The 27,376-nt window shown below is 44.7% G+C and overlaps 1 protein-coding gene across 3 annotated transcripts; it reads right to left on the minus strand.

The window, feature by feature from the left end:
• Window positions 1–1,737: 1,737 nt before the first annotated feature.
• Alg5 (ALG5 dolichyl-phosphate beta-glucosyltransferase) lies at window positions 1,738–20,055 on the minus strand. Of its 3 annotated transcripts, none has more exons than XM_057757143.1 (10): window positions 19,831–20,055; window positions 17,032–17,203; window positions 16,678–16,724; window positions 15,573–15,641; window positions 14,904–14,996; window positions 12,643–12,756; window positions 12,198–12,257; window positions 7,519–7,670; window positions 5,633–5,718; window positions 1,738–3,893 (listed from the first exon to the last, which is right to left on the minus strand). In XM_057757143.1, the coding sequence occupies exons 1-10, from the start codon at window positions 19,894–19,896 to the stop codon at window positions 3,778–3,780; spliced, it is 975 nt and encodes a 324-aa protein (XP_057613126.1). In that variant the 5' UTR covers window positions 19,897–20,055; the 3' UTR covers window positions 1,738–3,777. The 3 variants fall into 3 exon arrangements, with proteins under 3 accessions (XP_057613126.1, XP_057613123.1, XP_057613124.1); XM_057757140.1 differs by lacking the exon at window positions 19,831–20,055 and adding an exon at window positions 18,794–19,820; XM_057757141.1 differs by lacking the exon at window positions 19,831–20,055 and adding an exon at window positions 18,316–18,332.
• Between the last annotated feature and the right edge of the window lie 7,321 nt (window positions 20,056–27,376).

A 27,376-nucleotide genomic window follows, 5' to 3' on the forward strand; every position in this document is an offset into this window, starting at 1 on the left:
CCACTGAGCCATCTCTCCAGTCCCCTGGACATTACTCTTTAAAAAGTTAGGGAAACAAAACAGAAAAACCTGGTGAGGTTCAAGAAAGAGCGAGGGGCTGGAGAGATGGCTCAGAGGTTAAGAGTGCTGGCTGCTCTTCCAGAGGTCCTGAGTTCAATTCCCAGCAACCACATGGTGGCTCACAACCATCTGGCGCCCGGGCATACATCGAGGCAGAATGTTGTATACATAATAAATAAATAAATCTTAAAAAAAAAAAAAGAAAGAAAGAGCGAATACCAGCTGGGGAAGAACACTCATGTTGGCTGATTCTTTGAACTGCCTAGTTATGAGAACTCTCATCTCTGATCCATCTTCCTCTGACATTTTTTGGATCATTTTAATAGAAACATAATTCTCTTCCACCAAAGCATTCTGGTATGGAAACATACATGAGACCAGAATGTCAGCAGTTGAGATTTGGTGGTAATTCCCTTACGATTTTGATTAGGGATCTAAAAACCACAGCTAAAATCTCCCTTTTCTGGAAGAGTATACCTATTGGGCAGACTGAGCTCCCTGGGCTGTCCGCTCCTCTGCCTGCAAGCTGGGCCCTGAAACAGCCCCCAGGTTATATATGAAAGGCCGGGCCTCCAGCGTGTGGCACTGTTGGGAAGCAGAGTGGCAGTTACAGGGGTTATTGGCAACGTAAAACCGAAGAGGATATAGGTGCCCTGGCTCCCTTTCAGATGGTCGTGAAGCGGGCAGCCTTCTTTTGTCACATGCTCTGACCACAGAACCAAACAAGCAGGGCCAACCCCTCAGAAACCACCAGCCCAAGTAAGCCTTAGCACTGCTCCAGTTGTCATAGTGACAGAAAGCTGGCTTACAGTCAGCATGGTCATCTGCAGAGGCCCAGTCTCGGCTCTATATATCTTCACACCTTGCATCTGGCCCAGCTTTGGAGTGGTTCTGCTCACAGCTGTGTCACTGTGCCCTGCCCACCCCTCCCACTTCTCTGCATGACTTTTATGCATGGTGACCGAAAACTTAAGAGCAGTGACATCAGGGAGGAAAGATTTCTTTCCCCTCCTGGTCTGAGAAGGGACAGTCTGTGGTAGCAGAAAAGCACTGTGCTGGAAGCAGCTTGGGGTGTTGAGGCTGAAGCCAGAGGCGACTGGTTTCACTGCCTTGGCAGGAAGACGAATGGCCTGGAATGCCCAGCTTTCTATGGTCCATCTGACGGCTATATCCCATTTCCCAAAAGTTTCAGTCTCCTGTGTTAGGTACTTCTCTGCTGTGAAGATAAAGCACAGACACAAACCAAACTGGGGATGAAAGGGTTTATTTCATCTCACAGGTTACAGGTCATCACGAAAGGCATTCAGGGAAGAAACCTGGAAGCAGGAACTGAGGCAGGCGCCATGGAGCAGGGGGAGCTTACTGATTACTGGCCCACTCCTTACTTCCCTGAGCACCTGGTACAGAGACTATGTGGACACAAAGGGTACCATCTGATAGAAGTGCCTATCATTCAACATCAGCACACAAGCACAGGTGTCACAGTCGGGCCAGGACCTGGGGAGGCGCCTGTGACAGGGATGGAAACTCCAGCCACCTTGAGAAGTGGGCATGAACACCTATATCCCAGACTACTGTCTCCACCCTGTGTCTTTGTACTGCCCCATAGGGGCTGGTCTGGTGACAAATGTCAGCTTCCAGACGTGGTGATAGAGGTCACAAAGACAGCCCAGGATGCCTACTGTGTGCAGAACCTACTGGGGTTTTGAGCATAGAAACCTTAACTGTTAAACTGGCTGCATTTGTAAGAAAAAGAATGCGGCATGAGAGGTCACTGCTGATAAACAGGAAGGGACTGAGCCGAAGAAAGGCAGATGGTCTTGATTCAGCAATAAGGGTCGATGAGGGCTCACCATGACAGTTCCCTGACACAGAACTTGGTGAGTGCTGCGCAGGCACCTCTACATCCCCGCTCATATCTCACATGGTGAGATTATCATTTCTGTCTTACAGCTGAAGATCCGGGGACACAAAGTGACTGACACACAATCAAACTCCTGTCAGCCTGAATAGAGAGCCAAGGCACAAGCCTCTGCCTCTCATGGTCCTTCTGGAGTTCACGGGGAACTGTAGCGTGTGGACAAAACATGAAGACACCAGATGTTCCCGTATCAGGCAGGGGAGGCACATGTGTCCTCACTCGCTCACGTGCGACATGAGGAGATCGTACACTCATGTCCCTTCTACAGGGAGGGGGCAGCCTCAGGCTGCTGTCCTGTGAGAACTGGGGTATGTTTACAAAAGATAACATCTAGAACTTTTTGAAAGATGGCTCAGCCAGGAAAAGTCCTTGCTGTACAGAATTGATGCCTGAGTTTCATTCATTGAACCCACTGGAGAGTTTTTCTCTGACTGCTGGATGTGCTGGATGTGAGCTCTCAAAGCCTCCACATCATATACAACGAGCCCCAGACCCAACGGCCAGAGAGAAGGCTGAGGGTGCCAAGTGTGAACCCAACTGCGGCTGTGACCAGACACCCCTTCCAGGGCAATGCCAGAGAAAGCTACGTACAGAATAAAACTTCTTGTTCTTCATCTTTGTAGGGTAGGGTAGGCTCACACAGACAATCTCAGGTGCCTTCACCTTTCCACCTTGCTTGAGACAGGGTTATTCCAGCCTGTTAGGTTAGCAGGTTCTGGGTATCAACTTGCCATTTTCTCATAGTGCCTCTGATTATATTCTACATTTTTAGCTTGGATGTTTCTGTATTTATAGAGGTAAATATGGAGCTACACAACACACACACACACACACACACAGCTCTCATTATCCTCTTTAAGGGTACACCCCCAGTACCCTAACTTGTTCTAAGTGCCACTTCCTAAATGTTCCATTCTTTCAGTCAGTCAGTCAGATGCTGGAGCCCAAACCACAAATACATGTGTGTTCTACATGTATTTCAAATAGAAACTATCACAACTTTTATTATGCTTAGTTTCTCTATGATGTCAGAAATGATTTAATTTTGTTTTGTTTTTTTTGTTGTTGTTGTTGGAGATTCCTTTTTTTAAAAAATTGCATTGGCCTCTTCAGTATCTTAATTCTGGAATTAAGTAAATATATTTATCATTATTTTAAAACATTTTTGATAAAAGACTTCCAGGGGTTGAGATACAGTTTAGTTTTGCCTGGATTGCCCAAGAATGTTTGAAGCCAGCAATAAAAAATGAAGGATGAAAAGCAAACAGAATTTCCACACAAATCCCAGAGGGGAAGGTTATGGGGGTGAGAGACGGCACAGCACAATACAGGCAAAGTTAGAGAAACAAATGGAACAAGGAAGTAGCTACTTTCAACACAGAGACTTATTCACATGATTGTGGCCATTTCCTAGTATTCCTAGTATTAAATAAAGCCACTGAGACACAGGTAATCCTGTATTTGAACTTATAGCCAACTTCATCGTTAAGTGACTGTTACAGAGTATGTTTTAATAGTGATTGTAAAAACTGGACAGGCACCTTGAAGACATTTCTTGTCTTCCGTTTTAAAGTGTCCATCTCAGAACTTTAATGACAGGAATCAAAATAAAGACTACGAAATAAAAGAAAATCTAACTTATGACACAAATACGTAAAAATTTATTTGTCCCCAAAGACATCTCATGGTTTGCAGATAGTGAGGATGGGTCCATCACAGCTTCATTGAAAAATCCTGATTTCAAGTGAAATTGCATGACACCGTAGGTAAAAGTGCAGTCCAGTCCCAGCAGCAAACTAACTCATCTTCCTCGTTCGCTCGAGCTTCCAGGCGCCCAGCAGATACCGCAGTCGGATGAAGAGCAAATCTCTGCCCATTTGGAGCCAGCTCCAAAACGGAACCAACTTAGAACCTGCAATTAAGAATCAATTAAACTGCAAGAAACGTGCAGCAGTTCAAAGTTGTATCCTAAAAGTGGCTGGGGCTGGGAGGTGGAGAACCGTTTTTTACATGTGTGAATCCCTTGGCACGTGTGTACACACACAACCATGCGCACACACACACACACGCACGCGCACACACGGAGGGGGGATGTTAGTGACCTTTGAGAGCACCTAGCATCTTAATTTTATTTAAATCCTTTTTTAAGTTATAAAGCTGAAGTGACTCTCCTCCCAAAACAAAGCTACGTCTTTAAGTGCAGGGAAACTCGGGTGACTCTCAAGTGTGAATGTTTCAGACGCCAAGAGAAGGGTTTGTGCATGGAGAGAGTACTAGGGACTGGGTGGTAGCTCATGAAAAGTAATAATTTCACAGAACGCTATAAACACACACACACAAGCCCTACAAATGAGACTCCCCCCCCCCCCCCCCCCCCGGAGAGAAGCTCAGCTAAGGCAAGTCTTGGACTCAGTAGTAATCCAACCTGGCTCTGAACCTGTGACCTATCCTTGCCTCATCCACCTGAGGCCTGGACCACAGGTGTGCACCCCCACACCAGCAATGCCTAGACTCAACAGCGACAATGACGCCTGTGTCCAGACGGCAGCTGCCTACCGCTCTGCCTCCGGCTACAAGGGAGTAGCAGTCTAACTGGAGGTCTGGTCCCTAAGGACACTGCTGTGGTACCTGCCAGTCAGTGAGCATCTACCAGGAGGAAGGCTCAGTGCTCATCACTTCTAATAAGCTCCACCCCCAAAGCAGACCCTCCTTCCACCCTGAGCACCAACAGCTTTCTTCTGGAAACATGGCCACTAACATTCTGGAGACATTCTCTATTGTTAACTGGGGACAAACCAGGAAGAGCTCTAACACCACAACTACCTCTGAGATGCAGATGAGCCAACAGCGCGCACCTGAAAATGATTTTAACCCCCAGCCTTCAAACTGCCCACAAGGTTGTCCTCTTTGACTCTAGAATAATGGTGTGAATTTTTCTAAGTTTCTATAAACACACTGTAGTTTGTAGAAGCTAGAGACACACGAACTCAGGCATGACACATGCTTCTGCATCAGGACTCCCAGAGGGGGGTTGGAGGCCAAGTGCACAGGAGCGGAGACTGCAGAGGACTTCAGCTGGTCACACCACTGCCCCATGCAGTGAAGAGTTTGGGTTTGTCCCCAGGTAAATGCAGGAGACAGTGAGAGCTCACCCTGCACACAGCCTGTTGGGAAGGAGCCTGACACACGTTTATAAAGATTTCACGAGGTTGAATTTAAGAGGCCTTTACAATGGGGATTATGTGTAGCTACATCTAACCCTGTGGAGGCTGGGATGAGGACAGCCTGAGTCTGTGAGTTCACGATAAGCCTAGGCAATGCAACGAAACCACATTTAAAACAAGGACACGGGTTCTGAATGGCTATGGCACTTATGGTCTCTCCTTAGCACTGCACAGGGGTTTGTAGTGCCCAGCTAGTAACACCTGAGCACCAGGACCTCGTCTACTGGGGACCTGGGCCAGGAGGAAGCCCACCAAAGACTCAAAAGAGTCTGGAAAAACAGCAGAAAGACATTTGATGGAACACAGAGAGCTCTGTGGAGAGGTGGGAGGCCCTGGTGAAGGACAGGGGTCGATGGGTGCCAGCAGACTCTCTCAGACAACGGCACTGCCCAGCTAAGGACCAGCTGTAAAGAAACAGTCCACTCACCCTCAATTTCAGTCCAGTTGACGGCGACTTCCGCTATTGGAATTTTAAGAAATTGTGCTATGTATAGCAGTTCTACATCAAATGCCCTGAAACAGAAAATATATTGTTTATTTTAGAAAGGACAAGTGGGGGCATCAATCAGATGTCTAGCAGGGCAGATGTGAAACTTCTACGTAAAACTGAAGGCCAGGCCCACAGAGGGTCAAATAAGTGGACACCGAGTAGATCGAAAGCTTCAAGGAGAACAAGATATGTAACATTTAAATGGGAAATGCTGAACCTCGGCCACAGCTCAGAAACCCTCAGATGAAGTCTGCCTTGTGTGCTCAGCAGACACACTTTAACGCTAGGAGTTTGCAAGAAGGACGCTTTCTCTCTCGGCCTTCCCCAGCTAGCATACAGAACTGCCAGGCTCCTGAAAGGGCCACTCTGGTCACTTGGAGCCGCTTCTCCATGTTCTCCTCTCAGCCCTGGCTGTCCCTTCCCTGTGCTGTCTTTGACAGAGTGGGTCCTGGCAGCTACTGAAGCCTCCCTAGTCTGGAAGGCTGTAGTGACAGGCACACCCAGAGTTACTCGGTCCCAATGCATGATTGCAGCCATGTCTAGCTTGGGTCCTTCCTTTGACACAGAAGCACATCTTCAGACGCACTATTTTCATCAAGAAAGCAAAACTGCAGTCAGGGCAGGGGCTGGGAATGCTGGGTAAGCCTCTGAGAACCGAGAATGATTAGCACGGGATGCTGACCACGGAGCAAACACAGACACCTGGACCCGAAGACCACCTACTTTACAATCCACCCATTTTAATGGAGGAATTAAAGACTTTAAACACACACACATACACACAATAATTTAAATTTTGACTCCAGTTTAAGAGAATTTTGGGGAGTTTATCTGAAACCTACTTCTAGGGAGGATGACCGATCTTCAGAAACAGATCCACAAATGTGGCAGAGACATCGAACACGGGCATATCTTAGATAATCATGGCTACCCATCAGGAACACGTTACAGAGAACCTGCAATTAACGCTCAGCAAGGATGCTTTCAGCAGTATCCCCAGGCAGAGGAGTCAGGAAGGATTCCTTCCCTTCTAGAACTTTCTTCCTCGCTGGAGATGGAGATGGAGCCCAGGACCTCATGCATGCAAGCACTCTTACAACTAAGTGACATTCGCAGCCCCTCAAGAGCCTGTACTTGGAGCAGAGAGATCAGACTGAAGCAATGACCCTGGGGAGTGAGAACAGGTGTGATGGCTGGGACAGACAGGACACAGGTGGGGCAGCTTTGCAATTTCTCCAAATGTCACGGGAAGCCACTGCAGGATTCAGAGCAGAGATGTGAGCGGGACTACAAAGATCCCTTGGGCTGCGAGGTGGTGGAGGTAGAGAGAAGCTAACAGGCTGTGGCCACAGCTGGACACCTGCAGGGGCTGAATCAATGTCAGGGCTAGTTCAGGAGACAAGAATGACAAGTATGTAAGGTAGGAGGGACAAGATGGGGGAGATGAAGGCAGCAAACATAGGGCACTCTTTCAATAAAAGGCTGTGGACGGAGGAAACAGGGCTGCACAGTCAGGGTCAATGGATGGGGTTTGAAGGCAGATGAGACAAGGAAAGGATGAACACACGAGAGAAAAGAAATGGAAAAGGCTAGGTTTGAAGATAGCAGGAGAGAGCTCAGCAAAGAGCCAGGCTGAGGAGAGAGACCTGTCAACTGGAAAGGAGCACGAGGGGCAGAGAGAGGCTTAAGGGTGGATTCTAGCCACATGGCTGACACTGCTGGTGTTAGGTAAACATATAACACACACGTCAATCTGGTTCCATCTGGATGTTTTGGATGCCAGATAGGAAGGCAAGCATGAGACATTCCAGTCAAAAACCTACCATCGTTCGATGTGCAGAGATGAGAAGGTCCGGGCTGCTGCTTCTCGGGTCAGTAATTTGAACCCACACTGCGTGTCCCTGATTCCTTTGACACAAAGGAACCACACCAGGAAATGGAATCCATACATAAGCAGAGTACGGAAGTAAGAGCGCTAAAACAAGGGCAAAAGAGAAATCATTTTTCAATTCTGGGAGACAAAGAAAACCAAATATGGGCACTGGGGGTGAGGGTAGGGGGGCCTCCAGTCTGGACAGCAAGGGTTGGAGGCATTGTGAGCAGAGTGCTGCTTCAAGAGCAGAGCATCATGGGAGAAGTTACTGTTTCCTGGGGCCTGGGTAGGAGCAGTTCAGGACCCGAGGGGCCAGCTCTGCATTGACCTATCTGCTTTTGTTCTTAACCATCAGTCTAAGAACAAATACAAAAGAAAGGTGTCCTCTGAGCAGAGCTGAGCCCTGCTTCCGAGGCTGAGAGCAAGCTGGTCTCGAGTAAATTACAGCGGAATGGCGTCCACTTTACAGAGTTAGCAGGAGAGTAAAATAGAATTATGTCAAAGCTGTGAGCCATGTGCTTGGCCGGAGAGTAACAGGAACTCAGTAACGGTTTCATACGGAAGGCTGACAGCTTTCCTCTCGAGCACAGCCCCACTGTGACTGGGCAGGAAGGGATATCAAAGCCCCCGCCTATAAAAACTGTAAAGTCCTCCTCCTCCTCGGTCACCAATCATGTTCTGATGCAGTGGCTCTTACCTCTCTGAGCAGGTGGGGGTGGGGAAATCTCATCTTAACACACTTTGGGAAGCTCACATCTGCCTGCTTAGTGTCTTCCACATAAAATACTCCCAATAAATACTGGAAGACTGACTAATGTCCTCAAAGGGCAATTATACTAAGGAAAGTGACAAACAGAAACCGAAAGATAGGAAAATGAAAATTCAAGGTGGAAATCATCACACAAGCAAACTTCTGCTTGAACAGTTTTCAATGTGATTTGCGTGAGCATGGAAAAAACATTCCCATGTTTTGCTTGGTGGTAACAGAGCTTTGTCATATTTTAGAATGTAGCTGTTTATTAAAAAGCAGAAGGTGAGGTATTCACAAGAAAAGTTTTGTTTTTTGAGACAGCCTTTCTCTATGTAGCTCTGCTGTCCTGGAACTCTCTCCGTAGTCCAAGCTGGCTTCAAACTCTGAGATCGACCTGCCTCTGCCTCCTGAGTGTGGGATTAAAAGTGTGTGCCACTGACGGCCAGCCTAATTTATCTGATTTCTAACACACGTGAAAGCGTAATAGGGCCAGAGAGATGACTCAGCAGGCAAGAGCACTGGCTGCTCTTGTGGAAGACCAGGGCCTCTGATGCCCTCTTCTGGTCTCCAAAGTTACTTCACATGTATGGCTCATATACACGTAAACAAAACATACATACATATAAAATAAAAAATAAGGAAAAAAGCAAAATAATCTAGATAAACCACAAAGAAAATCTTGCTTTAATTTTTGAAACTTAACTTAAAAATTAGAAGACACCTAAAATATGAGACAGACTTCAGTAGATGAAGTTAACAAAGAAATAGAGTTTAAGCTGGGCAGTGGTGGCACACGCCTTTAATCCCAGCACCCAGGAGGCAGAAGCAGGAGGATCTCTTTGAGTTTGAGGCCAGCTTGGTCTACAGAGCGAGTTCCAGGACAGCTAGGGCTGTTACACAGAGGGAAAAAGGGGGTGGGGGAGAAAGAAACAGAGTCTAATTTCTGAAATAGATATTTAGTATTAGGAAAGATACTGTCTCAGAATTAATAACAGTATCTCCAAGGTCTATAAAGTGCAGGAAGACAGGAAAAATATAAAGCTTAGTGGTAATTTCTTTAAAAAACTAAAGACATCAAACAAATGCCAAAGGATTCCACTCCCGAGTGCTTCTAAATGATAAACTCCAAAGGCACCCACAAAAAACCTAAAGCATTCTATCTGAGCTATGCCTGCCTTCTGGAGGAGCAACAACAGATGGAATGATACTGAGGACGCAGTAAAACGCAGAAAAGCAGCATCCAGATACTGTTTGTAAGCCACTTAGCCTGCTATTTGGCGTCTTAATTCTTTGATGATTTTTTTCCACTGTGCTCGGACTGGTCCCCATGGATTATGTTATGTGGTGTAGGAGGAGAAATAGAAGGCCATGATGTCACTCCTCAACTAGATGCCTCCTGGAAACCGCTTTTCCTAAGGCAGGAGTAGCTAATGATCTGGACAGCAGTCCCACTAGGTGGCAGTCACGAGCAGCAATGCAGCAGGCGGCCTCTCCTTGCCAGAGAGTGGATAAGCATAAAGGACCAGAAGCCCTGAATCAACCACTAGGTTGAGAGGTGAAGAAATGGATACAAAATAAGTCACAATAAATATGTAGACCTGGGAGAGTCCTAATCAGCCTCCAGAGTGCTGGGGGCCCCACTGTGCCAGGCTTCACGGATGGAAGTTCTAAGTCAAGAGAATTTACATCCTTAAAATTAAAACCAAAGGTCTGAAGATACAACTCAGTGGTGAAGCACTGGCCTAGAGCACACAAGGCCCTGGCTTTGAGCCTAGTACTGCAGGAAACAAAGTGTTAACCCAAAACACACGCCCAGCAACATGCAGAGGTTGTCTCTCTCCTCCTTGATGATTCCAGTGACTCCCGATTCTTCATTTCTCACTCTTTAGTTCCTTCACCAAACTGATTAGACCTGGCCTATAGTGCTTCATATTAAAAATAAAAAAGATTTACTTTAATTTTATGTGTATAAGTGCTTTGTCTGCAAGTACGTCTGTACCACACACACACATACAGTTCCAGAAAAATGTGCTGGATCTCCTGAAACAGGAGCTGTAGATGGTTGTCAGCCACCAGGTGGGAGCTGGGAGCTGAATCCAGTGCTCGTAACCACTGAGCCAACTCTAGCCCCAAGCTTCGTAGTTTTAAAAGGGAAAATTTACTCAGATTTCTTTAAATTAATGTCAACCTGTTTTCATCTGCAAAGCAACTTTTGCTGTGTTCGCGGAGATAATTCTGCTGTGTTCTCAGCATCATGCTCAGGCCACACAAAGCAAACTCCACACACTCATGATAGTCTGCAGTCAGTCTGCTGGCTGGAATCAGTGTCCTCCTGAGACACAGTCACATCTCCTTTGCTGAACTCAGGACCTCACTACCTCAGCAAGGTGCTACCCCTCCTGGACACATACTTTTTCCTTTCTTTCTCCCAAGTATAAAGATGTCAATCAAGTTCAACTTGCCTCTCTCTCAGCTTTCTGTAATAAATGTCTAGGATAGTGATATTCTCCATGCTTAACAGATTAACATTTTCAAACACTAATGAGAACTGCATGGGACATAAAATATAAAATAGATATTAAAAATCGATTATTTTGGAGCCGGAGAGATGGCTCAGTGGTTAAGAGCACTGGCTGTTTTTGTAGCAGTCTTGGGTTGGGTTCCCAGCACCACACTGTGGCTCACAGACATCTGTAACTCCAGCTTTAGGAATCCAGTGCCCTCCTTTGTCAGAGCCAGGCATGCATGCAGTACACAGACACACAACACACAGGCAGAATGGTCATATACATAAAATAAAAATGTAAGTATCTTATAAAAGTTTATTTCTGGAAAAAACGAGGGTCAAGGGAAACTCATGTTTGAGTCTCCTTCCAGCTTCTGGAGCTGTCTCTCTGCTTCCCAGAGAATTCTGCTGCCTTGCCGGTAAACATCTGCAACCCTGCTGCCTGTGTCTTGATAGAGTTTAAACTCTCCTCCTACCAAATTACAGAATCATGGAGGGGAGATATTTAATTTTATTTTAATAGTTCCAGAATTAATGTGCACAAAAGTAACCTTGACCTGCTGAAAAGGCAGGCCAGGGTCTCATCCTGAGGCTGACTCAGAGTGATAGATTGGCCTCTTACGTGCTATAAGTCCCTCCCCAGGTAATGGACCACACACTGGCACTGGCTCTTTACTCATGGTGGATGAACCCCCGCAAACACGACGGCTACTGGACTTGACACCCAGGATCTCCATTTTTAAAAACCCTGACTGTGACTTCTAACACACACACACACACACACACACACACACACACACACCCCTTCTCATTGAAATTCTTAGCCTTTGAGTTGCTCTAGCTTTTTAGGTGTGATCTACAAAAGAGCAGCCTCCACCTGCGGTCTCTGGTGACATGTAAAAGGAACCGGCATGAGTCTGACAATCGTCAGTTAAATGATTTCTTTACTGACATGAAACAAGAAATATTTAAACTCTGAACAAAACTCAAAACATACTTGAAATAGAAATTACTTGGAGCTAGGAAAATTTCAGAGTTTGTATGATTTTTCATACTTTAGAATATTCTGTATACCTTCACACACATACACTCATACACAATTTAAAAAAGAAACTTTTGTTTAGAAAAGTCTGCCTTGTCTGAATGATGCCTTCTGTATCTTAGACACAATCCTAAGAGTGCTTATATCCTGAGGTAGAGCCTCGCCCATCCTGTGTACTTATGCTAATCTTGCATGAATTCCAGTGAGGTTGAAGGGAAACGAATTTTTGAGAGAAAACACAGGAACACATCTCTTATCAGATGTGCTTGTGTGTAAAATGGGGTTAAAGGTTAACAAGCTACTATCTGTGGCAGCTTGGGAAAGTCTCACCTGAGCAATTGATTCTTTCTCCAAATGAGCTCGAGACCCACAGGCGATGGCCATTTGATCCTGAGGTAAAAGCAACACCATGATTTTCTTTAATATTTAAGAATCACATATGAATGCACTCATCTTCAATGCAAATGTCTCACCTTTAGGAACACTTTGAAAAAACACTAATATTTGTAAAGTCTATTGAGGGGTGAAGCATATGCACAGCCTGGAGACAGCTAGTCATACTGATTAGGATTCTGTGTGATGTGCTGGCGCACACCTTTAATCCCAGCACTTGGGAGGCAGATAGAGGTGGATCTCTGTGAGTTCAAGGCTAGCCTGGTCTACATAGTGAGAACCTGTCTCTAAACAAAAAGAAAGTTGAACTTTAGGTAAATTCTGACTTCGCTTTTCAGCCCTGTGTGTCTGACCTTCCTGTGCGGTGAATTCTTATACTCACAGGCCACGGCCGGAGATCACTCAGCCCCTTTTCTAGTTTTTCAACATCTGGAAATTTTGTGGCTCCATCAGCATCCGCCATGAGGATCTTCTCTCCTCGAGAACTGAACACACCCTGAATTCACAAATTCCAGGAGAAAGAAAGTTGCTTAGAACTAAGTTCAAACTCCATGGCATCTCAGCTCATTCTGAGCGGAGTATTAGGTATAATACGGCAGAAGGAGGTTAAAGTTCATAGCTATGCAGCCAGAATGGCCCACATGTATCTCCTGCCCATTCACTGTTGCAAACGTTTCCCACTCCTCCCCTGGAACCGTCAGTCTAAACGCAGTCAACTTGGAGGAGGGAAGGAGTCCTCAGCACTGGCACAGAAAGCAGGACACACCTCCTACATCTATGTGCCATGTTAGGGGGTCAGTGTCACATGACTTGAGGCAACTCGTGTACAAGTAAAGGACTGTCCCCAAACAGAAATAACACACATGCTCTGAGTGCATCTGTGATCCCCACTCAGGAGGAGGAAGCAGGAGGATTTCCAGTCTGAAGCCTCATATTCTTGAGAAGGGCACGGTGAAAGTGACTTTCCTTTATTATGGTGCCATAAGTATTTTAAATTAGTGGCTGAACAGGGCAAAGGTGGTGTCATTAACTTTTTACTGTTTGTTGGGGCAACTGACACTTGGTAAATCAGGTTGTCCATTGGTACAAACCGTGACTAGCCGTGCATATATCTACAAGGAAATTAATTTCTGCGGTGTGCCGGAGTGATGCAGCACTTGGTCGGCACTCATGCTGATGCGGACAGAACTCTCATCACTGTCCCTGTGCTAGGGCTGGCCCCTCCTCAGCATGCCGCCATCTCCCTCAGACTCACCTCCACTGACTGTGGGCATCTGCCGTGTACCCCCCCTTCTCTTGTCAGCACCACTATGTGAATAATCTAACCCTAGACAAAGCGACACTGGAGGGGGACGGATGACTTTTCTCAAGTCTGACTCTGGGTTAAGTCTAAAGACTGTGAGGAGGCCAAGAGGGGACATTGTGGGGTGACTGTGATTAATTTACATAATCTCCATGTATGAAAGCGTCTAATGAAACATTATTGTCCTCAACACGTGCTACTGATCTTTATGTGTGTGAGTGCTTTTCCTGCAGGCACTGTATATGTGCAGTACACAGACAGTACGTGCAGAGGCCAGAAGGGGATACTGGATCCCAGGAATTAGAGTCACAGGTGTCTGTAAACCACTGTGTGAGGACCTGGGACCAAACCCGAGTCTTCTGCAACAACAGTCAGTGCTCTTAACTGCTGAGCCATTTCCCTAAGTTTAATGTTTATTTTAAATAACCAAATAAATAAATAAACAAACAAGTAAATGAATGAAATGAATCAATGTCCAGGAGACAGAATGCCCTACGAGTCATTTTGTGTTCATGAGGAGAAGGAAGGGAAAGGTGAGAGCCAGGGCCTCTGCTGACAACCGGGAGCTATGAGAGTCTGGCCTGCTTGCCCAAGGCTTCTTTTTGGGGAAAATATAAACCACTAGTCTCCTCAGAGTGTTATCTGGGTTTGCTTTCACATGTACTGGGTTCTGGTCCTTTCTACAGTTTAAATTGTTTTCTTTTTTTTTTTTTTTAATATTTATTATGTATAAAATATTCTGTCTGTGTGCATGCCTGCAGGCCAGAAGAGAGCACCAGACCTCATTACAGATGGTTGTGAGCCACCATGTGGTTGCTGGGAATTGAACTCAGGACCTTTAGGAAGAGCAGGCAATGCTCTTAACCTCTGAGCCATCTCTCCAGCCCCAGTTTAAATTGTTTTCTACCCAATAGGCCTTAACAAGAAACACCCTGCTCTGGCTTGGGCCTTGAATCTCCTCACAGGAGCCTCTGCTCTTCACTCCACTGTGTGGATGACTGTCTCTCCTGCTGCACAGCGCTCCACATCAGCTGACCCAGGAGTCACCTGACTTCATGCTACCAGGCTCTGCTGTGCCTTCACAAGGGAAAGTGCAACACACAAGTGTGTGCTGTCCTTGTGTGAGCAGGGACACTCTGGCCTCTGCAAAGACTACAGGACACTCTACACAAACATGAACGTTTTCTGTATCACCTAGTACATTACAGACAGCATATGAAAGCCAGACTTCATCAAATCAATATAATTATTAAAGTTCTTGATATCTTCACTTCAACTGCTGCTATTTGATACGTGGTATCATATGCTGAAAAGGAGGTTCTCCATAGGTGAATTATTACCATCCGCACAGCACCACCTTTCCCACGGTTCTGAACCAGCGTTATCACTCGCACTTTGTCACTTCCGTATTTCTGGCAGTATTTTAAAGCGACCTGTTGATGATATAGAAGTCAGAATACAGTTAGCTTGGAGAAGTGACGTCAGGATGTGAGTTACCCTGATGTGATCAGAACATGTCAAATGCAAGTACTGAAATCCCACATTGTGCCCCACAAACAGAAACACTTCCACCTGTCAGTCAGGGTACACATAATTAATAAAACACAAAGAGGAGCAATAACTCAGATCCCACAAGTCACACAGACACCATCACTGCAGCTCATACTTCCTTGGCATTTCCGTGGGGGATTGTCTTGAGTGTTAACTGAGAGTGGTACGTGCAGCCCACTGTGGCACCAAACACCGTGTGACTGAACAAAGTTAGCAAGCAAGCAGGCAGTGTGGGTGCACTTGCTTCTCTCTGCCCCCGACTGTGGATGGATGTCATGTGACCAGCTGTCTCCAGCTCCTGCCTCTGTGACTTCCCTGCAGTGATGAACCCTTAGGTGAACATGGGACAGGAAGTAACGAGCACAGCTCTGGGTTCCCCAGCAAGCTGAAATAGGCCGCATGTCCTAAACAGCTCCAAGTTTCCCACTGACCAGCCATTCTAAAGCACACACACTTACCTGTGATGTCTGGTCTTGACTGCCATCATCAACTACTATCACCTCATAAGTGAACATAGGGTCCTGCTTCTGCACAAAGCAAAAATAACAAATCATACTTTGGCAAAACTATGATAGAGATTAATAAAGTTATAACAGTATTTTAAATGTTTTCACATTTGTGTGTGTATGCATACGTGTGGGGGGGATGACCCTGGTGCATATACAGAGGTCAGAGGACAACTTATATGGGTTCACTCTCTTCTACCATGTGAGACACAGGTAGCAAACTCAGATGGTCAGACTTGGCTGCGGGGTCTTTACCTTATGAGCCACCTTGGCAGCCTGTAAACTGCAATTTAAAAACGTTTTTTCTTTCAAATTTATTTTGGATGTTGTATGCGTGCACACTCACGCACGTGGGCATGCACATGCATGGAGGTCAGAGGACAACTTGCAGTGGGTCCTCTCCTCCCACTGTGGCTTCTCAGGAACTGAACACAGGTCATCAGGCTGGCACAGCAAGAGCCTTTACACACTAAGATGCCTTCCCAGTCCTAACGAAGTTGTCATCTAAGCAACAGCTGTGCTTCTGAATATAAAATGTGCAAGCATTTAAAAAAGATATCTTTTAGGGTGGGGGATACAGACCCTGCAGCATGCCTGCCTAAGATATTTGAGCATCTGCATTCTGCAAACATATTGAGATGTTAGGAAGCCCAGTATTGGCGACTGTTTCTGAGGAAAGTTTGTACTACAATATTGTAATTTTGTGTGGTTAGTTATCATTTAAAAATTTAAGGCTGTAATCTCATATCACATAATCAATATGCACTCATTTGAGAAGCAAACTTCTACAGACTGTGTTATAAGGGCCCCAATGGATCTCTGTACGTGAGTACTGCACACGCACGGACGTCACAGACGTGAGCCTGGCCACATTCACTGGTACATAATCTACATCACCCACCGAGCAAGAGACAATTAGGAGGGGGAGTGGACATCGGAGAAATGGCAGCTCCCTGGTTTGTCTCCTTGAGGTAGCATGCTGCACGCTGGGCCTGCCTCCCACAGTGCACCTGCTTCAGTTCTAACCGGAGACGTGACATCGAAAGAGAAGTGATACCTGTCTCTTTTCTAGGTAGTTCAGGGCTTCATCCATCATCACGGGCACTAAAGGGAAAAAATATTTTTTACATTGCTTTTGAAAATGAGTTAGCAAACCCAGCATACTTTATTCACATAGGGAAGTCATGCCTGTCATCTACCAAAACCCTCAGGGATGTCACTCAGTCTATCCTCACCCAGAATGTTCCTTGTTCTCACCACAGGACTTCTCTAGAGGGCTTCAGTCCTGCCACCTCACTTCCCCTCTTCCCAGTCACAGCTGCCAACCGTGCTCTCCTCTCTGACGCAAACACTGCAGGATTTCTTTTCTCCCCAAAGGACCCATCAGGGAATGAACTCAAGTAGAACTTACACCGTTTCTCTTCGTTGTAGGAAGGCACAACAACAGACAGCTGTTTGGTAGGTGAGTCCCAGATGCTGGGTAAAGTTTCCTTCTGGCCTTTGGCATTAAGGAAGAATTTCTCTTCTTCATGTTGGTGATGTGGTGGCATTGTTGTAGCCGTTATAAATGCAATGACAGATACCTATAGGGAGATGTGAAAAGTGGGTTACATTGATCTCTTTTAGTGTTTGCTTTGCTAAAACATCACTATTCGCACAATTTAAAATTTTTATTACTTGCCGGGCGGTGGTGGCGCACGCCTTTAATCCCAGCACTCGGGAGGCAGAGGCAGGCGGATCTCTGGGAGTTTGAGGCCAGCCTGGTCTACAAGAGCAAGTTCCAGGACAGGCTCCAAAACCACAGAGAAACCCTGTCTCGAAAAACCAAAAAAAAAAAAAAAAAAAAAAAAAAAAAAAAAAAAAAAAAAATTTATTACTTACATTTATTTATTTGTTTATTTATTTATTTACGTTTGTTGCTGTTTGGGAGAATATGTAGTCTCAGGTTTGACTCTGGAGATGATTATGCTGTTACATGGCAGCCAGGCCTTAATTAGCCCCTTATGAACTGACAACTGTCCTTGACCCCATTAGTAATGTGCTAAATGTTTTAGGAGGCCTTGATCCACCTCTCATCCCCCAGGGCCTCTTCTACGCCAGATCCAAAAGTCAATACAGGAAGTCCAGCCCACTCTTACAAATGGACAGCACGGTGGGTACCATATCCTGCCTGGAGCATGTATGTGGCAGACAAATCCATCCGGCAGCTGACCACGGAAGGACCAAACTGAGTCAGCCTATTGGGCCCCACAGCAGGGACTATAGTGCTTAAGAATGCATTCTGATATTTATTCTAAATTCCAACTGAGAACAGCATCTTTTGGAGTAACACATAAGACTTGCAGGCTCCTGGGGCTCAAACAGTTAAGAGCACTGGCTGCGCCTGCAGAGGACCCAGTTCAGTTCCTAGCACCCATGTGGTGACTCACAACTAATTGTAAGTACAGCTCCAGGGACCCAATGTCTCCGGATTCTGCATTCATATGCATGTACACACACACATGCACACTTACAAAAACATAAAAAATACAATCCTTTAAAAAATGAAAGGAGTCTGGCTGTCCACTCTGTTGTCTAGGCTGTGAGGTTTTCAAGAAAGCAATCAATGCTCCTAAGAAAACGATTAACCCAGATCTGGGGTGGGAAGGTTTATGTTAACACAGCAAAGCAGACAAAAAGCAAATTCGATTTGTACTCAGGAGGGCTTCAGGGAAAGGGGCAGGTGGGCCACTTGAAGTGCTTGCTTCTCAGGCCTGGAAGAAGGACGGCAGCATCAAGAGTAATCCCTGCAGTAGCTAGAAACATGCACAAACACCGGAGTCTGTAAAAATACAAGAATAAAAGCTGGCCATCGTTTTAAGACACCAGAGAAAGATCTCAGCGTCTTAAAGACTTAAGCCTCCAGATGCAAAAAGTGTTTCAGGTGACTGGGAACCTGAAGACTTTTCATAAAAACAAACAAAACCCCCACGGACCCGTCTGGAAAAATAGACTCACACGTGCATTTAATTAAATCCTCAAATCCCACAGGAAATTTGGAGGGCAGACAAAATTAAAGGTGCTTGGGGAGGTAGCCTGTTAAACCCACACTGGCAAACTCAGAGAACTGGAATGGACAGGCTATTGGGAACCACAGAAAGACTAGTTAGGTTTTAAAAGACAGTTCAAATTACCTGACTGCAGCCATGGTTTTTAAAAGGGATCCAGACAGAAATAAATGCAGATGATTTAGAGCTGAAATGTTATTTGGATTTGTTCTTAAATCGTTTTTAAAAACTGGGAGACGGTGGAGAGAAGGAATGACTGCGGGCAGATAGATGGAGGATGAGTTTGAAGATCCAGCGTCCTGCACCCCAAGCCCAACACGCAGCACGACGCTGTACAGTAAAGGGCCCCTCTACTACTTCAAGCCAGGCGCATCTAATAGTGCACACAACCTCACCGTGCACACACTCATCTAGATCAGTGACACTGACACAAGGCAAGGTAGCCTCAACTCAGAACTGTGCCGACAAAACCCAGGTTTGTTCCAAGTCTTTAAAGAAGGCGTTTTAGCAAGAAAGGGCTCCTGGCTCACCCAGACACACAGCGACAAAGTCACCAGGCCACACCATTTCTAGACTATGAATGTGCGTGCATGGCAAGGCGACAGAGGCCTTCCTGGCCAACTGTCTAGCCACCTGGTCTCAATACCAAGGGAGCTTTCCAAAATCTCCGTTTACTGAATGAGTGGCAGTCTCTGGAAACTGTGGCAGAGTTGTTGGCGAATCTGCCCTTTCCTACTTACATACCGGCAAGGGTCTGCATCGTTTCTAGAAGAATGGCTAAGAAAATGCTAAGGTACTTGATTCTGGGACAAAACGACCCCTAGCCGAAAACAAGACGAGGTCTGGGCCTGTTTCTCGCTCACCCACCGACCCTAGTCTGCGGGGTCCACTGCTCTCTTCCTGGCTGCAGCACATGGCACACCAGAAAGCTCCGAACTGCAGCGTCTGGAGGCTCAAGATGAAGGCTGAGGGATGATAGGCTGGATAGGCGGGGGTCCGGGAGCAGGGACCAGGAGAAGCTGGGTGGAGACGGGTCACTTAGACAAGGTCCAAAGGGGCAAAAATGGGTCAAGGATTTCAGGGGATCTGGATGCAAGAGACCCGAAAACGAGTGGGAAGTGCGGAGGGGAAGCCCGGAGCCCGGAACTCCACCACGGTCTCACCAAAATGAGCACGGCGGCCGCAAGCGCCACGCCGAGCCCCGCCAGCTGCAGCAGCAGCGCAGACATCCCGCAGCTCCACAATTGCGGAAGCGCCGAGCGACGCCGCGCCCCGTCCAGCCCCGCCCCACAGGAGAGGCCTTGCTGGCCCAAGGCCGCCGCCCGCAGCGCCACCACACGGCCGCGTCCCGCCACTGCAGGAACCCGGCGACACCCGCAGCGCCCTCGCGCGGCTCCACCGAGGATTACAGGCCGGTCCCGGAGTGCAATGCACTGGTCTTGTGCGAACTGACGGCGCTGCCAGCCTCACACCCGTGCCCTGCAGCGCAGTCATCTAAGGGTGCCTAACGCCCCGGACTGTTTAGAGTTTCCCCGGTTAATTTCTCGCGTGTGTGTGTGTGTGTGTGTGTGTGTGCACGTGCGCACAGGCCCGACGTGGGACCCCGGGGATGGCGTCAACGGCGGTTGTGACCGTACCGACCCCGCCTCCCCATCAGGCCTGGTCCTAAGCAGGCGCTCGTGGGACGCCCGGGCTCCCCGGAGCTGCTGTTCACGCCCGGTGCCCAGGAGCACAGCAGCCCTCACGGAAGGAGCAGCTTCTCCACCCGGGACTCCTCCCAGTCGCCTGCGCCGGATACGCCTACAGAGGGAAGGGCGCAGGCGCGGCGGGCTGCGCAGGCGCAGCGCGCGGGCGCGACGATGGCGGCCGGGTTCAAGTGAGTGGCGGCGCGCATAGGAGGCGCGGGTGTGGCGCGTGGCGGCGGCGGGGACCCGAGTGCTCGTGGGGCCGCGGGAGGGCTCTGCCCACGGGAGGCGCTGAGCGACAGCGCAGCCAGGATGCCCCGACCTCTTATCCGAGCGCCACGCCGCTCCCCACGGGAAACCGGAGTTTCATTGTTGATATGACGTGGATGGTAGTAAAATGCTGATAACAGAATATTTTAGCCGTTGTCATTATATGCTATTGATCCAATAAAAATCAAAATCAACTTAATTTCTTTATTTTCCAACATTCATTACCTCCCAAGCATGTGGCAACTTAATTTTCAAATATAAATAATGAGAGAAGATTCATTAACCACTATTCACATTTAAAGTCTTCATTTCGCAACGGCAACTCATTGTTTTTTACAAAATCAAGACAAATAAGATATCTTTTAGTAAATTAGTCATTAGCAAGAGGGGGACCTCACTTTTTTCATCACCAAGAAAACAATTCCCTATACTATATTTCATCCAAGTCTTATAAAACAACAATTTAATCTTTCTGTGATCAATGAAATTACCGAATTTAAGTTACAGGAATTTCCAGATATGATTAATTTAAAAGTTAATGTAAACACATCATTTTTTTTTTTTTAAATTTGATGTCCCTTATAACCAGAGGAAGGAAATGAAGGACAAAACAACACATGTTGTTTGGATTTCCAGTATGAAGACTTGTCACATGTCAAGGAGAGAAGAGGTGGGGAGGCAGTTGACTTTAGTGTGAGAGAGAGGTAGGCAGCAGATCAGAATCGGCAAACTCAGGATCAAAGAGACAGGCAGAAAACAAAATAACAGTTCCTTCCTGAGTTTGAACTCAGCCGGCAGAGAAGACCAAATGTAGCTCATGGCGACTCCATGGTAGCCTGGAGGGGCTGTGTTAGGGGCAGGATTTATGGGAAGCAAAAGTACAGTATCACAGTGTTCAGAGATGAATCTCAGGATATTCGGTCTGAAATAGTTCACAGAGGGATAGCAGGAGCAACTCTTTGAAGGAGTATGGTGTCTCACTGTCGGGCTTCATTATACTCCTAATGAGTTTTATGTTAAGAGGGAATGGCATGCCTTTCTCCATTGAAAGAGCCCATCTCCAAAACCTTGTGTACACCTAGACAATCTGCACATGTATAAGCGGGAATCTACTTTTCAGTGACAGTCTTCATAAATGCGGGAATTAGCTACAACAAAATCTGAGAAAACAGGCCTTTATCAGTCTAATAAAAATTAGATTTTCTTAGCCAGTTAGTCATGAATTCCATTGCAAGCTGGTGTGACTGTGGTGTTCACACATTGTCAGGTGGACTAATACGGACCATGTTACTTCATCTGCTTTTACATCAGCACTTTTGTGATCTTGATCAAATGGTGTAACCTCTCTGCTTCTCATTCCATAGCTCTATAGAGAAGATATTGATGACTCTTACCTCTCGGACACAGAAAATGACGATATAATGTAGACTTGTCGGAAAAAAAATTCTGTTTTGAAGATTTATTTTAAATTATTTTGAGATCTCAGTGCAGCAGCTTCTCTTAGTGGATACATATAGCCAGCATCCCCTCCTAATGAAGCATCTCTTTACAACATATGAAGAGCATCATAGAAAATCACAACTATGCACAGCGAGGACAGAGACCAGCATTTCATGGGGGACTGAGTCCCAGTAGACACATTACAGCTTCTGCATCTATGGTTGAAGAGGGGTTGGAAAGACTCAAAGAGTCAGAATACAATGAAGCCTACTCTGAAGGTTTCTTCTACAAAGTGTTGTATAAAGGAACCCAGAAACATCGGTGGCAATATCATGTTGGCATGGAAGGGGGAAAGTTTCACCTGGTTTCACCCCAAGAAAAAAAATCACAGGTAACTAAGGGCTTCTGGGAGAGTAATTAGAATTTCCCAGGGATGAGGTTCATTTTGACCATCTAATTTTATATGTTATGCTTCGAAACCCCATACATACAAACAACAAAACCAGACTCAGCATGTTGTGTGTTTGTGGGTCATTTGCTCTGATGTGACACTACCAGGTTCCCATGAGCAGAGGACAAATAGTTGAAACGAGGCCATTTGTCCTTTCAAAAAAGTGAGCAACAGAAAATAGTCCTGTGTGTCTGATTACGTTAGGACACAAGAGTTTGGGGAGGCACATTGCTAATGATTCATTCAATCTATCTATCTATCTATCTATCTATCTATCTATCTATCTATCTATCTATCTATCCATCCATCCATCCATCCATCCATCCATCCATCCATCCATCTGCCTATGATTATGAAAACCTATATTGAAACAAGCAATTGTGGTTTAACAATAGTTCAAAAATATTTTTTTAAAAGCCAAAATGTTGAAGAAAATAAAATGCCTGTGTCACTTTTTCTTTTTCTTTTTCTTTTTTTTTTTTTTTTTTTTTTTTGGTTTTTCAAGACAGGGTTTCTCTAGCTTTGGAGCCTGTCCTGGAACTCCCTTTGTAGCCCAGGCTGGCCTTGAACTCCCAGAGATCCGCCTGCCTCTGCCTCCCGAGTGCTGGGATTAAAGGCGTGCGCCACCACCGCCCGGCCTGTGTCACTTTTTCAGTTATGGCATGAGCCCTAGAATGTTGACTATGAATGTGGTCTGTCACCCTGACTACTACAGAGTCCTCAGACTTCAGTGGTTGGTCTACCAACTGCTGTGGCCATCTTTGGTGCTTAGTGCCAACAAAGGAAAAGATAACTTCACATTCATTAAAAGTTTCTCCATTCCAGGGTCCACTGTAAAGGTATTGTTAATAAGTGGTTATGATTCTTATGTTAGACTAATGGTATCATGAAATAATCTATACCTATACATCTATATCTATCCATCCATCTATCATCTATCTATCTATCTATCATCTATCTATCTATCTATCTATCTATCTATCTATCTATCTATCTATCTATAAATATACCTCTTTGTTTGTCTATCTGTCTAGTTGACAGACTAAAGGTATCATGAAGTATTCTCTATCTATCTATCTATCTATCTATCTATCTATCTATCTGTATCTTTCAATCTATCATCTACCGATCTATCTATCTATATTTATTTGTATGTATAAATATATCCATCTATCTATGGTTGTAAAAATCTGGTGCTCCTTATAAACCCTTGTGGACCAACAGTTTCTCAAAAATAATATTTCAAGCCAAAACATGGAAGGAAATGCATGTGACACTTTGTCAGTTATGGCATGAGCCTTAGAATGTTGACATCAGAATGGTCTGTCTCCCTGACTACTACAGAGTCCTCAGACTTCAGTGGTTGGTCTACCAACTGCTGTGGCCATCTTTGGTGCTTGGTGCCAAGGAAGGAAAAATAATTTCACGGTCATTGAGAGGTTCTCCATTCCAGGATCCACTGTAAAGGTGTTTTCAATAATTAGTTTAATCTTAATACAGATTAATGATATCATGAAGTGTTCTATATCTATCCATCTCTATCTATCTATCTATCTATCTATCTATCTATCTATCTATCTATCTATCTATCTATTTGTATCTATCAGTCTATCCATCTATCATTCTGTCTATCTATCTAGTTGAAAGACTATTGTATCATGTAGTATTATCTATCTATCTATCTATCTATCTATCTATATCAATCTATTCATCTATCTTGCATATCTATCAATCTATATCTCTATGTATAAATCTATCCATCTATCTGTGGTTTTGAAAATCTGGTGCTCCTTATAAACACTTGTGGACCAACAGTTTCTCAAAAATAATATTTCAAGCCAAATCATGGAAGGAAATGCGTGTGACACTTTGTCAGTTATGGCATGAGCCTTAGAATGTTGACATCAAAGTGGTCTGTCTCCCTGACTACTGCAGAGTCCTCAGACTGCTGTGGCCATCTTTGGTGCTTGGTGCCAAGGAAGGAAAGATAATTTCACGGTCATTGAGAGGTTCTCCATTCCAGGCTCCATTGTGAAGGTATTATTTTAATAAGTAGTTTTGTTTATCATGATAGACTAATGGTAACAGCAAGTGTCTGTCTTGATTACTGCAGATCATTTGAGATAATTCTTGACTCAGTAGTGGCTTTATGAAAAGCTATCCATGTTAGCAATATTTAGTACCAATCCTCTAAACAAATACAATTATGTCAGGGGAAGTATGGTCTTGGATACACAGGAGAATACTGTGTGTTAATCTACAAAATTACCTGCCCAAGATATGAGATGATGATTATTTTCTGCTCCTTCTAATTGTTTTACCTACTATAACCACAATGATTTCTTGGAAACCTGTCAGATTTCAACCCAAAATATAAGAACTGTCTGGTTTTCAGCATATTGTTATAGTTTCCAACATATATTGTGTTCTTTAGAATCCATTTCCTAATATTTTACCAATGATTCAGATTAGAGAGGAATGATTCTCAAAAATACTTTTTTACTTTAATTTTTATCATGAAATTGAGTTGGAACTATTTTTAACATGTATGAGGACATATGCTTGATATGTGAGAGGAAACGGTAGACTGTTGCCCCTTTTGACTCTTTGATCACAGGGATCTTAATGCTAAATAGAAGTTGTGGTGTTTCAGTGCATATTCCTTGAAATCTATAACATATGTTTTGGACAGAGTAATATTCACTTAAAGATGTATATTTTGAGTATTCAAACAGTATGGGCATGGCACAGGAAAGAAACCACTGAGGTAGCTGCATTATAATTACAGGGAAAATTTTATTGTGGATAAGAGAGAATGTTAATGTTCAGAGGCATTTGGAAGAGTTTATAGCAGAAATAAAAAGAAACATATTTGATATTGCCAAAACTGTCTGTAAAAGAAGGTAGAATTGTGGAGATACCTGGGCAGAGAAAAATTACCCTGTATTATAAATAGAGCAAGGCGAGTTCTAGAACATCTGGGAGTTTGTATAGTGCAGAAGGAGAGGGGGTTGTTGTGGGGAGACAGGAAAGTGGGGGCTGTGAGATATATAACAAGCACTTTTGAATAGAGACACAGGGAACTGGAGGGCAACATGGGTGTTGATATCCTGATAGGAGCAAAAGGTCAATGGAGAGCCACATGTCGCTTTGCCAGAGGCGAGGGAAATGACTCCTTTTGCTGTTCAAGGACCATTTCTCAATTTTTTTTTTTGCTTTGGTTTGTTTTAGTTTTCTTTTTTTATTCTAATCATCATAAATCATTCTGTAGTCCATCTTGTGCAGGACCACAAATCTGGAATTTCTCAATATATGTGCTCCCTGAGACCTAATTATTTTAAATCATTAGGAAAACCTGCTTTTATTTATTTATTTTTTTAACATCTTTTCACTTTCGGGTACAAAGGAATGGGTTTGATTATGGCATTTTAATACATAGATTACTTTCTGATTTTTTTTATATCACATTCCAACATATCAATCCTTTTAAATCAAATTACACAACAGAAAATCTTTATAAACAACTTTAAAGTTTGGTAGGGCTTTGCTATCTTAATTAGTACTGTATAGTTACACATATCACTGAAAACACAGAGTTTGCAAAAGGTACAATCTACTACTGTCATCAAAGTTCAATCATTTTAAACACATGGGCATTCTAGTTTGATATGCTATTTCTATGATTATTATGTGTCCACGCTATACTACACATTTAACTATCAGGTTTACAGACTCTCTCTCAGGTTGTTTCAGTCACAATCCTTTGTGGCTCGAGGCTTTATTTCTAAGCATGTGTTTCTCCTCCATAGTCTTCAAAGCTTCCCGACTTTCCTGTGTATGAAAATGTCTGACTGTCTCACTAACTTACATTCGTTTATAAAGTCTCCTGTGACTCTTGCGTGTATGACACTGTAAGATTCACAGTGTTGGTGAAGTCTGGATGCTGCCTTTATCACGTGGAGCCTGGTTAGATGAGAAAAAGAATTAAGAATTGAGAATCTTTGAGGATAAATCTGCATGTCACAAGGTTTTACACAAGTATTCCCCTATTATTGCACACATATGATTGCAGTTAGGGTTAGCAATGATATCCATGTTGATATCCAATGGCCAATTTTCTAGGAATCATTTACTTAGGCCTTCACTAGTGTTTGACATTGATCGCTCCCCTCTCTGAATCCCACTAGAGTGTGAATATTTCTTCTCTCCAATAGGACACCTTGTGATGTGTCTCCTACTTTTATTTTAAATCACGACTGATGTTCATAGATCCCAATACTGTTTTTAAAATGTGGATATTCTTTATTAGTCAAATTTTAGAAGTGATTTCGAATGAGATGGAATTACATCACTCACCCTTTTCCTCACTCTAGGCCGATGGTTCTCACCTGTGGGTGGTGACCTTCTGGTGGTCCCTTATCAGATATTCTGCATGTCTCATGCTTCCATTAGATTCATAGTAGTAGCAAAACTACAGTTACGAAGTAGCAAGAAAATAATTTTATAGTTGGGGTTCCCCACAACATGAGGAACTGTACTAAAGGGTTGCAGTGTTAGAAAAGTTGAGGACCTCTTCCCAAGACCCTACCAGTACACTGTTCAAACTTTTCCCGTGACTCTCAAGTAGACACCTTCTGAAAAAGAGCCCACTCCTGCACTATGTTCCCAATCCTCCTTTTCCTAAGCAACCTCTTCTTTTCTGTTATATTTTAAAGCTGTTCAAAGCTCAACAGAGTTCAGGTGGGGAGTTGAGCCTGTACTTTAATCTCTTTTATCCTGTGAAATTGAGCATGAGATAACAACCACCGAATACCTGTTCTTTTAGTTGGAGACCTGCACCAGGAGAAGCCTTTTTCCCCCTAA

The sequence above is a fragment of the Chionomys nivalis genome, chromosome 24, assembly GCF_950005125.1.
Source record: "Chionomys nivalis chromosome 24, mChiNiv1.1, whole genome shotgun sequence".
Taxonomy (NCBI): Eukaryota; Metazoa; Chordata; class Mammalia; order Rodentia; family Cricetidae; genus Chionomys; species Chionomys nivalis.

Excerpts from the sequence above, each read along its gene's own strand:
- Alg5 (XM_057757143.1), bottom strand. The coding sequence starts at position 19,896 with ATGTCTGCGCTGCTGCTGCAGCTGGCGGGGCTCGGCGTGGCGCTTGCG. Across the intron at positions 17,204-19,830 it reads CGGCCGCCGTGCTCATTTTG|GTATCTGTCATTGCATTTAT; the intron begins GTGAGACCGTGG and ends ATCTCCCTATAG. Across the intron at positions 5,719-7,518 it reads TCTCTGCACATCGAACGATG|GGCATTTGATGTAGAACTGC; the intron begins GTAGGTTTTTGA and ends TTTCTGTTTCAG.